The sequence below is a fragment of the Galleria mellonella genome, unplaced genomic scaffold (assembly GCF_026898425.1).
Source record: "Galleria mellonella isolate WM207_F2 unplaced genomic scaffold, CSIRO_AGI_GalMel_v1 utg874, whole genome shotgun sequence".
Taxonomy (NCBI): domain Eukaryota; kingdom Metazoa; phylum Arthropoda; class Insecta; order Lepidoptera; family Pyralidae; genus Galleria; species Galleria mellonella.
In genome coordinates this window covers 1,150,451-1,165,589 of record NW_026442167.1, presented here as the reverse complement: position 1 = coordinate 1,165,589, position 15,139 = coordinate 1,150,451, and the positions used below count along the sequence as shown (strand labels likewise).

Here is a 15,139-nt window from a genome sequence, read left to right as displayed (position 1 = left end):
CTCCTGCAATATATTAGACCGGGGGGGAAAGGGCTTGTTAGTAATGAGGTTTAACACCCCAATTGGGGGGAAAGGGATTGTTAGCAATGGAGTTTGACAGGCCCATTGCTAGCAGTATGCCCTATTAGGTCGACCTCCACGCGGTTCCCCCTGGAAACCATTGTGAACAATTCTTGTTGAATTCATCACGATGGGCTAACTGACCTGCTTCGTCCTCACCTATCATCCTTCACTGGTGCCTCGCCGGTATATACCGATAGTGCGGATGGGGTTACCATTCCATTATCACCACTTAAGAAGGTACATGAATAGGTTATATCCTAAACACAAAAGATACTTTGTGTTTTGTTTCCGCAGGAAATAATTAGTATCAAATAAATATCTATGACCGTACAGACAGATTCCTTTTATATGTAGAGAAATTAAATTGTATGCTTGCTGTATATTAATTTAGATTATCCCCATTTTCATGTGTCTGTCTTCATTGGCACGCCAGTTAGAGAAAGTTGATTGGTATAAGGGAAAATTATTTCTTTGTACAAGATTGGACAAGTTTGCAAAGTAAATCAAGAAAGGACTTTAGAATTGGACAACATTATTACTAATCCATAAAATGTTCTTTCCAAATTATTTCCAAATATGTTTTTTTTTTGTTAGAAAAAGTTTTTATACGTAGTTGTATGTATTTTCTTTTTACATTATTTTAAATTTATAAATAAATTTATGAATTTTGTTTTCAATTAGTGTTAATAAGTTTTTAACTTAGTAAATTATTTTACTGTATTATTATTTAATTTTTAAAATCATTTGAAATAATATGAAATATATCACCATTTTAGCCATTATTCGTCCATTGCTCGACATTAGCCATAAAGAACGGTCCTGAGCCACCTGCATCTAAACAGTATACTCTGTTATGTCCATGGTACTGCTCATGTCTATAAGCAACGGTTACCACTTTCCATCAGTTGGGCCGTCAGTTTGTTTGCCATTCTATGTTGTATAAAAAAAAAGAAATCCACTGACTCTAGAAGAGAATATTATAAAAATCTACTGGGCATTATTATAAGCGCAAATTAATATTAGAAGCATAGACAAAATGACCATAGATCAATCCGCAGTCACGTTTCAAGTCAAGTCAAGTTTTCAAAAGTTTGCAACAGGTCATATGGTCTAAAGCCGCAGTAAAGTTGAACAAGGGTTCCTCCGCACCACGGAACTCTAAAAACCTTAAAACTATAATTCATGCTCATCCGGAAGTTTGTCAATTTGTCCAGGCTTACGCCCACCGGTACGCCGGTTCGTTTCCGTTGCGAAACTAAAAAGTAAACTCTGCCGGCCCCCTCGCTGATTAACCGTGAGAATGCGTCCGGTTTACTGAGAAATTATGATCTCCACTTCATTATTGCAGGAGTATGTTCGTTTTTATGAAACTATTGACTTAATCGACATATTGACTTTATTTGTTTTTAACCGACTTTATAAAAAAAGGGTTTCTAACTTCAATTGTATTTTTTTTTAAGTTAAAATGTACCTAATTTGGTCAATGCTGTGCACTCTATGTTTTTATTCATAAATATTTATCTATCAGACCTATCTAGGTAAATACCCAGATGACGATATAAATACATCATCTTCATTATTCACACAATGATCATCAATATTCAATTTCTTACAATACATTTCTAAAATACCAGAATTCCCATAATAAAATATATGTCAGAAATTCTACAGGCTCCCATTACGGTCACATTTTATGTCATTTTAAATACTTCTGATTTGTCAGCCATATCAAAATTAATATAAACTGCTTAAATATGATAATTCTGTAATATCTATATATCAGTTTTCCATTATTGACTATTAGATTGTGTATTCTAAATGGAATGTATTTTAAGGAGCGGCTAACGCAGCGGGATGCTTAAATTTTTTAAGTCGCATTCAACAATAGTGAATTTTTTTTAAGTTCACTCAATTGTAATTCGTTATTAACAATATAATTAAGATACTGTTGCTCAGAAAAAAAAAAAACAATAAATATTGCAATAAATTTTAAATTATACAAAATATGAACGGATTTTTTTACTATGCACTTTTTTTTAATGGATGATAATGGAATGCTAACATCGCATGCGCTAACGGTGCTCGTATACGCTGGCGGGGTACCAGTAAGAGATGATAGGTAAGTATGAAAAGGCAGGTCAACTAGCCCATCGTGACGAATTCAACGATAAATTATCACGATAGTTTCCAGGGGGAACTGAGTGGAGGTCGACCTGATAGGGTACATTGATAATAATGGGGACTTTTAATGAGTGATTATGATATGGTAACCCCGTCTGCGCTATCAGTATACACTGGCGGGGCACCAGTGAGAGATGACAGATGAAGATGAAAGTAGGTCAGTCAGCCCATCCTGACGAATTAAACTAGAATTAGTCACGATGGTTTCCAGGGGGAACCACGTGGAGGTCAACCTGACAGGGTATATTGCTAGTAATAGGGCTATTTGACCCCATTACTAACAATCCATTTCCCCCAATAATGGAGATTAAATTCTTCATTACTAACAATCCCTTCCCCCCTATATACAGTTTTAAATATTAGTCCCCGTGTGGTCCCGGCATAGAATAGGCCACCCCTTTCTTTCCAGTGGGTGTTGTAAGAGGCAACTTAGGAAGGATGAGGGATGAACAGTAGTGTCCCTCTTAGAACATTTCCAAAGCCTAACTGTGGTTGCCAATCCGCCTGCCAAGAATGGCAACTACTGACATTATATATATATATATATATATATATATATATATATATATATATATATATATATATATATATATATATATATATATATATATATATATATATATATATATATATATATATATATATATATATATATATATATATATATATGGACAGATCTTTGGAAATTTATAGGTAAAAAAACGGACTTTATTCTGGTTTTATAAATGTGTTTTATCTTAAATTTAGACAAGGAAATCCGCGCAATACTATATAGTTATAAAGTTCACCCATGTCAAAACTTTTATTAAATATTTTTTTTTAAAACCCAAAGTAATAGAAAAGGAAAGTGCAAAATAATACGGTTTCAGTATCTGTGGGAACTGCCGATAATATCTGTGGGTTATGATTGGATTTACGAGGGTCGCTGCCGAGTGTCGGCACCTGACTTGCTAGCCGAGATAACTCAATGATGATTTATAGATCATGGAGTAAGTAGACAGAGGCGTCACACGATATGTGACAATAATGCCTAACTTCATTTTAATCATTAATAATTGTCAACTGCTGATATAGTATTATTATTAATCTATAAATCACGCTGTGTATGCAGATGGGCCATAATTATCTTTGTATTATATATTTGACAGTGTTTAACTTCATTTAAGTGAGTTAAAGATAGTTGACAATCAAAATACTCATGCGTATTTTAATTCTATCAATAAATTTTATTATATTATTATATATAAAAAGCAACGGCTGTGTTTCTTGCCTTGTTCTTCTCAGCTGAAATTGCATTCTAAACTGAGCAGTAGATTTATATACAAATTAATATTTAAAATATACCTGTTATTAAATTTACTTGAATAAAAACTATTTATTATTATTATTAATAGAAATATTATACCATAAAATAGTATCGAATATAAGCAATAAAGAATTTATGGAAATGACAGGTTCTGGATAAACATATGATAGGAAGCTAATGAAAAGAAATTAAAGCTAGTACAGGAAAGGTTTCAACTAAATTAATGATAATGCTTCTTCATTTAGGTAATTATCAGCCAATTACATTTGAAAATCTTTTAGAATTTATAAGGTAACCAAAAATTCTCTTTTTACTTACATTTTATTACTTTTATCATAAAGTAAGGTCTTGAGTCTAGGACATAAAAAAGTAATATTTAGAACATGATTTGAACTCACAGATGTTCTAAGGACATAGGCAGTAGGCGATGTTTATTAAAGTATCCACCTACACTGACTAATCTTTGCACACATCTCTTGAAGATATTTGCCGTATTATTTTCATATAAATCAAAATGCCTTTTTTACCGCCGTTTCGTCGACAAATATAAAAATGTCAACCGTGGCCGCAGCATAAAAGATGTCCATATTTAAAAAGCCGTTTGAATCATTCCGTATAAAATATGTTTCGATTTTCAAATTCGGAATAAATTTTGTGTCACCTGCGCTCGCGCAACCGGAAGAAGCGCTTGCATATAGCTAGCCTTGTCGTTTGTACGGCGCCATCTCTCTCCAACGGGGACTTTTATATTTTATTGTTTGTTTTACTGAAACTGCCATCGAAGATTCTTATTGAGATAAATTTTATGCTTGTTTTAAATGCGATAAATTATATCGTAAGCTAGTTTTTCATAGATCATACTGTTGATAGCAGCGGTAGCAATTTGTACGTGGTCCTTGCTGACAGGGGACCATAAAACTATGGGGGTATGATAAAAATTAACATAGACGTTGTGTTTTAGAATAGCAGCAATCTTACAGTCAGATACTTGAAGTAGGTCAAACTTGTTCACAACTAACTGGCAGCCCTGGCTTTGCTCGGGTGTGCTTATCAATAAAGATTTTTTTTTTATGCAACTTAGAATAGCAACTAACGGCCCATCTAATGGAAAGTGGTAACCGTCGCCTACAGACATGAGCAGTACCGTGGACATAACAGAGTATACTGTTTCGCCCATGATTCGCGTTTACCCGTACGGGATCGTCGCTAGAAAACAAAGAATTCCTAGATTTAATCCACTGAAAATAATACCAGGTAAAATAAATGACGTCACCCTCCAAAACTACAGTCTCGGTTGTTTTTATATGGAAGTTATTAAGGAAATTTTTTTTTTTTTTATTTAAAATATTTTCTTTTGTTTAAAAAGATGAACAATCATAAGTAAAATAGAAACGTAGATCTGTTTGTTTTATGTTGTTTGAACACATCAGTGTGTTGCATTCATTCATTTTTCAAGGCACTTTCTTCCACGCACAACCATTCTTTGGAATCAACATCCAACCAGCAGTATCCAACCGATAAATGCATTTAAGACATATCATAACCTTCAAGAAGAAAACAAAGAACAATATATTCCACTGAAAATAATAAAAAATTAAATGGCAGCACACCTCCAAAACTAGCTGGTGTTGTGGGTGATCATGGAAATTAATTTTTGTTTTTTGAGTTTTTGTTTTTTGAAGTTCTGTTTCTTTTATGTTGTTTGACACTGATGTATTGCAAGCGTTCATAATCTACAGTAGTTTCTTCCCATCGGGCGAACCGTATGCCATTATGACCTATATTACCGTCATTGTACAAAGAACAATATCTACATAAATTCAATTAACTGAAATTAATAGCAAGCAAAACAAATAACGTCACTCCTTCAAAACTCATAATACGCGAAGGCTGCCCATAATTTTATTAAGGAAATATTAATTTACGTCTAATGAAGAGATTTCAATCATAACCTCTTTATGACGTTCTCTTTTTGAACTAGAACGTTTCTCTGATTAAAAAAAAAAAAAAAACATTGCTTTTTTCTTTGTTTTCGAATCAGACCCGTTTCTTTTTTTAAATTTCTTTACTATTGATGGTTTAAACCACGCCTCGCCTTCCGTTCGGAGGATTAATTTTAATACGTGATCATGTTTCATTTTAGCTACCGTCCGAGTGTTGTTCTGATGTCATTATTTATTTTTTAATCGTTTTAGAAAAAAAATGCCATATTTAAGTAACTAATTTCATTTGTACATAACTTTTACCCGCGACTTTGTCCGCGTGACCGAAATATGTTTGAGCCGGGAGCCTGTAGAATTTCTGACATATATTATGGGAATTCTAGTATTTTAGAAATGTATTGTAATAAAATGAATATTGATGATCATTGTGTGAATAATGAAGATGATGTAATTATATCATCATCTGGGTATTTATCTAGATAGGTCTAATAGATAAATAGATAGATAGATAATCTTTATTGTTTCCTCCAAAAGATTACAATAGTAAACTTATTATAAATACAAACTTATAAAAAAATTATCACAGTGAGAAAACAATGGGCGACCTTATCGCTAAGAGCGATCTCTTCCAGAACCTTTGGATGGAGAGGAGTGATTATAAACAATTTGATCGAAGGCATGATGAAAATTCGGTCATTTTTAATATATATCCTTATCAATCCCATAAATATAGTACTAATAGGTGAAAATTATTATTTCAGTATTTCCGAACCGATACGACACCATAACAATCAAGAAAAAAGAATATTCCCTTTTAAAAATCCGGCAGCACACCTGCAATGCCGTTGGTGTTGTGGGTGATCATGGGCGGCGGTAGTCACTTACCATCAGGTGAGTCGCATGCTCGTTTGCCCCGTGTTTTGTAAAAGCAAATAAAATGGTAACCTCGCCTGTTCTATCAAAATACACTGGCGGGGCATCAGTGAGAGATGTTAGGTGAGAAAGAATGCAAGTCTCACAGAAATTATTCAGGATGGTTTCCAGGGAGAACCAGGAGGAAATCGACGTGACAGAGTATATTACTAGCATTGGGAATATTAGGCCCCATTACTAACAATCCCTCCCCCTCCTGAAGAAGTGTATTTTTTATTGATTGATAATGGATTGGTAACTCCGCCTGCGCTATCGGTAGATATACGTTGGCAGGGCACCAGTGAGAGATGATAGGTGAGGATGAAGTAGGTCAGTTAGCCCATCGTGACGAATTCAACGATAAATTAGTCACTATGGTTTCCAGGAGTAACTGCGTGGAGGTCGACCTGATTAGGTATATTGATAGCAATGAAGACTAATCTCCCCATTACTAACAATCCCTTCCCCCTCTGAAGAGGTGTATTACGTATCTAATGTTTTGTGTATTTTTTTTTGATGGGTGAAAATGGAATTGTAACCCCGCCTGTGTTAACGGGATACGCTGAGCACCAGTGAAGGGTGATAGATGAGAATGAAAACAGGCCAGTTAGCCCATCATGATGAATTCATCAGGAATTAACCATGATAGTTTCCAGGGGGAACAGCGAGGAGGTCGACCTGGTTGGGTATATTGCTAGCAGTGGGATTCTCAGTCTCCATTACTAACAATGCCTTTCCCCCCTGTTTTATGTATTTGTATTTGTTGTTAAGAGTGCTGAGTCTCCCATCTAAGAAATAGGTATTGGCGACCCGCACGCATGCTAAAGGTAAAGGAGTTAAGGGGCCGCCTGAAAATCAGCGCTTTATAGGTACATCTCGCTGGAGCTGTACATATATAGCAACAGCTGAGGCGGCTCCTATTACCAGCAACGTTAATTTTTTTTTTTATTGTTTTAATTTTTTATTTTCTTAATACTGGTAATAAAGGTTATCTATCTGTCTATCTATCTAAAACGTAGGTAATGTATACCTTAACTTTATTAAATTGGATTCCAGATATCGAAACTTCCGAGTAAGCAATCTAATTTGATTTTTACACTTGCACGATGCAAAGTTTAGTCGACAGGGTAATTGCGACACATCCTGTCTGTCTGTCTGTCCGTCTGTGCGCGATCACCTCGCGAACCCGATTAAGATTAACTTTAATTCCAGTTCGACCTACCGACCGTAATTGTTTGAACGAATTCGACGATTATTTCGACATTTACCACGTTAATTTTATAGCTCACTTGTATGTATAGGTACTGTATTTGAACTATCTATATAAGATGCTTCATTATTTTTTTTTTTTATACAACTTAGAATGGCAAACAAGCTGACGGCCCACCTGATGGAAAGTGGTAACCGTCGCCTATAGACATGAGCAGTACCATTGACATAACAGAGTATACTGTTTCACCCATGATACCCCCCATGCGTTGCCATTGCTGAGGACTCAGGTGTTATTCCTCTGTACCCTGTAAATTCACGCCATATTCCACCCTTCAAACCGAAACACAGCCATGCAAACACAAGTACTTCACGGTAGAAACACGAATGGGACAGATGTACCCAAGCAATCGACTTTTGTACAAAGTATGTCTGGTATGTATGTACTCGTAATAGCTATACTATCACATATATATAAATAAGCTTGTTCCTTTAAAATTATATCCCACTTAATATTAAAATTATTGCCGTGTGGTCCGGCCATAGAATGGGCCACTATCATTATCACTATCATATTATCTTAAAACACTGCTGTAGCCTAACTGTGGTTGCCAAGCCGCCTGTCAAGAGTGGCAACTACAGGAACCCCCCCCCCTTATCGAGAAGGCCTAAGTTCAGCAGTAGGCAGTTAACGACTGGTATAATAATAATATATATAATATCAAAAATTTAAAAGTTTGTAAAGATATTTGTGTAAATAGATTTAAATAGAAAATGGTACGTACACATTTAGTACCAAATTCTAATTCAACATATGAGGTTTACATTAACGGTATACACGCAGGTAAATCTGCGGTGTATGCTTTTTAATTACTAAGGTAGGTTTATTAATTACTAAGAAAGAAAAAAAGAAAGAAAGAAACTTTTTTCTACAGAAATATGCGATTATACCCACGCAATATATATATATATATATATATATATATATATATATATATATATATATATATATATATTAAAAAACAAATTAAAAAAGAAAAAAAAAAAATTCGTATTATAACAGTTTCATCCAAAATGACTGTATGTGTGCGTGCGTCATAATAATGTACTAGATGTTTCATTTAAAGCGATTTTAAAAAATTAAACTTATATTTTTTCGTAACTATATTACGTGATTAATAAACGCAGTCTATATGAAGATTACATATACTATTATAAAAATAATAAAAAAAAATATATCAATATAAGTTTATACTTTTGTCTATGACACAAAAAAAAAAGTAAATAAAAACCCACATCACCGCCTAGTGTAAAGCCCGCCAACCCTTCTGTATTTGACATTAGGTACTCGCGCAAACGCAATACACTTCTATGAATGTAAACGATCTCATTGGCCGCTAGTCGACCAATCGCTGCGAGGCCATAACGCACGCCCGGCTAAATTGTTAAACTGTGGTTAGGCACTCACTATGAATGTAAATAGAATATGCCTTATACATAGTATATGGCCACTTCAGTAATACCAGAGCACAGCACAGTGTTATATGATTATACCGTTACGATACAATCGTATTGCATCGTTTTTAAGCTTCTGTGTACGTCCACAATATTGTAGCGAAAAGTTAACAGCATCTCTTTACTGTTAGGTAATATATTTTATTCTCCTATTACATATATAAGTCCGCCAAATATACATGTTGTTATCACAAACCACATTGTGCGTAAAATTTTTAATAAATAAATATATATATTGTAACGATAAAATCGTACTACAGAAAAAGAGATGTTAAAACAAAAGATATATATCTACAATAGCAGAAAAAACGTTTATGTGTGTATGGGTGTGTGTGTGTGAGGGTATGTATGTAAAAATCATCGTTTTAATGGTTATTTTTATTACTTAATGTTTCGAATAAATATATGTATAGTGATCAACAAGTAAGTACCTAATAGAGGAACTAAAATCTGTGAGAATTTCCTTCAATAAAAAAATGACAGTCATGCAAAAACTGCAAAGGGATTTTTATAGTACAACATTAATGATGTTTAAATGACAAGCATTAATCATAATGATAACTTATCAAAGTTACAATGAGGAGTTCGCGATGCGTATGACTTGACGGAACTGTCAAGTTTGACAGTTCGCGGCGAAATTAAGAAGTTGGCCTGACTGACAAGCTGTCAGAATTTGACAGAACCGCTATTATGTTCACACTTTACGTGTTAATAACACACATGCGTAGGATGTACACGGTGGTGATTAAAAGAGGATTTTTAATAGTCAGAATTTAGTTTTTTGAGGGTAGATAATTCGTGTATAAAAAATTTATAATAGTCAGTTTCGATATCTTTGTCTTAGAATTGTTAAAATAAAAATAAAAAATGTTGTGGTGGTAAAAAATGGATAAAAATTGATGGGAAAATGTTTCATATTCACCAGATATGTTACCAGAGAGAGACTTTGTACAAAAGTAGTTTGCTTGGACACCTCTGTCCCATTCGTGTTTCTACCGTGAAGCAGTTGTGTTCGCATGGCTGTTTAAGTTTTAAGGGTGAGATATGGCAGTGAATTTACAGGGTACAGAGTAATAACACCTTAGTCCTCAGGAATGGCAACACATGGAGAGTATCATGGGTGAAATAGTATACACTGGTATGTCCATGGTACTGCTCATGTCTATAGGCGACGGTTACTACTTTACATCAGTTGAGCTGTCAGCTTGTTTGCCATTCTAAGTTGTATAAAAAAAACCGACTTTTTATCCTCACCTATCATCTCTTACTGGTGTCCCACCAGTGTATACCGATAGCACAGGCGGGGTTACCATTCCATTATCAAGTATTAAAAAAACACTTCCCTAAGATTGATTGGGAGAGAATGCTTTTAGCATTAAGTCCGCCTTGTAGATGCATATGTGTAAACCACAATGGTTTTCGGGAGGAACCGCGTGAAAGTCGACTTAATAGACACACTACTAAATCGACTAGAAATGGGTCAGTTAAAGCCCATACTATACTAGTACTACTAATAATCATTTTATATAATTTAATTATATCAAATTGAAGTTTTAATTTTAGAGATAGGTTTAAAAAATGCCACCCCAAAATCGGTTCAATTATCTACTACCTACAATCTACCGACTTAATAATAATCATTAAAAAACAAAACGTCCCTATTCTGCCCTATTTCTTAACAAACAATATATTGGTCGGAAATGTCGATTTCTGCACTAAGTCAGGGGTCTGTCAAACTTAGGGTTGCCACCCGAGCCTTTTAATGAAATATCGTGTTTCTATATAACGGAAATTTAATAAATTTCGATTCCCATTGTCCAATTAACGATATGAATGTTTTATAAATTTTATAAGTTTTAAAAATCGTTTTATATTATCTATATAAAATATTTGAAATATTATTATTTTATTATAAAAATAAGCAAAAACATTTCATTTCACTTAATTTGACTTTATTCTAATATAAGTTTTACATAATTGAATTAAAAAGTAGCCGGTCATAATTTAATGACATATTTAACACTGTCAATAAGTTTTTTTTTTATACAACTTAGAATGGCAAACAAGCTAACGGCCCACCTGATGGAAAGTGATAACCGTCGCCTACAGACATGAGCAGTACCATGGACATAACAGAGTATACTGTTTCTCCCACGATACCCCCCATGCGTTGCCATTCCTGAGGACTCAGGTGTTATTCCTCTGTACCCTGTAAATTCACGCCATATCCCACCATTCAAACGGAAACACAGCCATGCAAACACAACTGCTTCACGGTAGGAACACGAATGGGACAGAAGTACCCAAGCAATTGACTTTTGTACAAAGTCTCCCTCTGGTATTAAATTACTTTATATTTCATTCTTCATTATACTAAAATACAATTTTTTTCTTATTTTAGTCATAGAACATAACATATTACGCCGACCACGTATAATAATTGGGATAAGGGTAGGAAGAAGTCATAGGTTAAGAGGAATGTTATTTCAGAAACAACTCGAATGTACGAGTATTTAAATAATAAAATTAAATTACTTTTTTTCTCAAACAAAACGGTTCAACCCTATTTCAACTTTACAGCATTAAATGGCCACTACAATAAGTTCTTAAAACGTCAATTGTATAAGGCACAAATTCGTTTGGCAAATGTGCACTCGAACGCAGATGTAATTTGCTAGATCTGTTTACAGCTGGTCCACTTTGCATATCCTGACTGATTGTCCTGCCACTCCGGGAGCCGTTTGGTACCACCGCACCTCTTCGTACAATTCGATTTTACAAATATCGTATGCGAAATTGGTTAATAGTATTACAGCGGGGGGAAAGGGATTGTTAGTAATGGAGACTAAGAATCCAATTGCTAGCAATATACCCAACCAGGTCGACCTCCTCGCGGTTCCCCCTGGAAACTATCATGGTTAATTCGTGATGAATCCATCATCATGATGTTTTCATTCTCATCTATCACCCTTCTCCGGTGCTCCGCCAGCGTATTCCGTTAGCGCAGGCGGGGTTACCATTCCATTTTTACCCATCAAAAAAATAGTATTACAGCAACGATCACTGGAGTAAATATATGTAAATACTAGTCGCTTCCTGCGGCGTTACCCGCTTCTAATTATATAGTTCCCGTATATCATATCCATTGCAACTCTTCATCCGTTCTAATACCTTCATAAAGTTTCAGCCAATTCAACTTCATATAACTTTTTTTATTTATGAACCTATTGAAATAAAACAAATACTAAATGTGAAGTGGAGCAAACTGCAACGCATTAGTGAAAACAACGTTCAGTAAATCCGTTTCTGAGATTAGCGCGTACAAACATACAGACAAACAGACAAAAATTGTAAAAATTATTGTTTTGGATTCTATTCATAAAATCCCCCTATAATAGTTTTTTTTTTTCTTTTATACGTATCTTCCATGTACAGACAGCGACCGATTACGATTTTTTATATGTATTGATTTTACTGAACTAGGTGTTAACTTGCAGAAGTCCATATCACTGGTTATTTTATTAGAATTATTTTGTTTAATTCCGCTACCATTAGTATGTGTGTGACTGCCAACACTTGAAGATTGGCCATCACTATTACTATCAGAATCTTCTATATTAACCATCAATCTTTAACTGCCATGCTCCAACTGTGTGTTTTACTTCTAAACGAGACATCTTCAAGCAATTTATTTAATTAATACAAGGAGCCTGGGGGGAAAAGCATTGTTAGCAATGGAGTTTGACAGCCCCATTGCTAGCAATATAACTTATTAGGTCGACCTCCACGTGGTTCTCCTTGGAAACCATCGTGAATAATTCTTGTTGAATTCATCACGATGGGCTAACTGACCTGCTTCATCCTCACCTATCATTCTTCACTGGTGCCCCGCCGGTGTATACCGATAGCGCGGATATGGTTACCATTCCATTATCATCCATTAACAAAAAAATACAAGGAGCCTAGCGTTAACCGTTCGGCACCTAAACTGCAAATTTTGTAGTGATGGCCAATCTTCAAGTGTTGGCAGTCACAAACATACTAACGGTAGCGGAATTAAACAAAATAATTCTAATTAAATAACCAGTAGATATGTGTAGAAGAACTTAGATGTAAAACTACAGGATACAGAAGCTTGTGTTTTCAATGAATAGAACGGATGGTTAATGGATGGAAGATAGAACAGTAGTCATTCTGGATCCTGGGGTTGAAATATTTAATAATGGAGTCATAATATAATAAAATTATTACTAATTATTATTACTTTAATTAAATATTAATAATGACTATTTTTAAAATACAAAAATAAATAAACAAAAAAAATTTTAAAAATATTTGTTAATTTGTTCTTACAAGAATTTTATATTTTTTTATATATATGTTGTAAAATTAGAATTTAATAAAGAAAATGTTTATTTTGTAATATTTGTTATATTACTTTTAAAGAAATCTCCATCTACAATTTTAGACAAGAAAAATGTTTTTAATTGGTCCAAACTTTTACTTGTTAAACTTGTAAAAATAATTATCGTTAAAATAAAATAGAAATAAATTATAAAAATAATAAAAATAAATTGTAATATATATTATATCACATATATATCATATCGCATAAGCGAAGGCATACTTACAAAAATGAATATCACAAGAGTGTAAAATAAAATACTTATTTAAATTCAAACATAATTAATTTATTTACAAAAAAAAACTTTTCAATATACACAAACAATTCTACTATCTAATAGCACTTACTAACAATAATACTGGCGCGAGTCCTTAACTAGCACATAACACAACTTGAAAATAATACTTACACAGGCAAGACGTGAAACTTACGCTAAATTTATTCGGCAGGACGGATTATACTGTTCAAAGAATGTTAAAATTAAGAATTTAATACAATCAATATATATATAAACGTAAAATCTTACTGTAACACTACACTGTAACACGAGACGTAGAACAAGTTAATATCATTTATCAAATCTCTCAAAGACAAGATTAACACTACTTGGTAACACTATGATTATTTCACGGTACTATAATAAATATCCCTGTATTTATAATTCCTAGTCGCTGTGCTGGCTACGATCTATGGTATAGTTATACAAAATTCACTAACAATACTTTAATGGAAAATCTCATGAAATTTGTAATGGCAACTCTAGATAATTTGGCAAATACTTTTTTCATACACATACATACAATAAATCTAAACTTTGACACTATTAACGTGATTCACATACCTAATTCTACTGCAGGAGTTCGTACAGAGCAGCTATGTATGTCTGAGCCATTTGGAGGGTTTCGTATTTGGACAATTGACGATCGGCGCCCAAAGACGGCAGGTGTCCGCGTAGTCTATCAAACGCCTTGTTCAAATTCTGCATTCTCCTTCTCTCACGAGCGTTGGCCGCTAACCGTCGTCTCCTCAACACGGCGGCACTAGTCGCCCGTCCCCTCCTCTTGCCCGAGCCTTCTAATTCCGCGTCTTCAGCACTGTCCTCGAGTATGATATCTTCCGACAATCCTCTGTACGCGATGTGAGTGGAATCTTGGTTGATGCTGCCGTCGATCGAGGGTGTGGGCTCCAAACTGGATCTCCCCGAGTCAGGGGACCTCGGCCAGGATAAATAACAGTCTTCGGTCGCGTACTCCATAATTACGTCAGTCGCAAACATGTCTTTTTCAGTATACAACATACGGTGTCCATACGTTTCAGCCGTCATTGTGTACGCGTAAAAAAAATACAGAGAGCGGTACAGGTGTGCTCAGTCCAGTGTCCCGTAGCGGTCTAATTTTTGCGCCTACCTGTTCTCTTTATATAGGGTCCCGTTTTGCGAGAGAGGATAGAACGAATCGCGTTCTATGTGCTAGAGAGAGATGAAAAAAGGCTCCGAGAGGGTAATTTAAGGCCAATCATCATTAATTATTTCCTCCCCCTGGTGCGTGTTGATATCGCATTGTCCGATAGAATATTTGACTCCGTTGGAACGTATTCCGTTTTATG

At 34.5% G+C, this 15,139-nt stretch overlaps 1 protein-coding gene across 1 annotated transcript; it reads right to left on the bottom strand.

The window, feature by feature from the left end:
* Window positions 1-13,858: 13,858 nt before the first annotated feature.
* Window positions 13,859-14,910, bottom strand: LOC113519192 (protein atonal-like). Its single transcript, XM_026904247.3, has one exon. It carries the CDS (start codon window positions 14,856-14,858, stop codon window positions 14,382-14,384), a length of 477 nt encoding a protein of 158 aa, XP_026760048.1. The 5' UTR covers window positions 14,859-14,910; the 3' UTR covers window positions 13,859-14,381.
* Between the last annotated feature and the right edge of the window lie 229 nt (window positions 14,911-15,139).

What these genes read in the sequence shown, in the direction of transcription:
- LOC113519192 (XM_026904247.3), bottom strand. Translation starts at nt 14,858, where the DNA reads ATGACGGCTGAAACGTATGGACACCGTATGTTGTATACTGAAAAAGAC.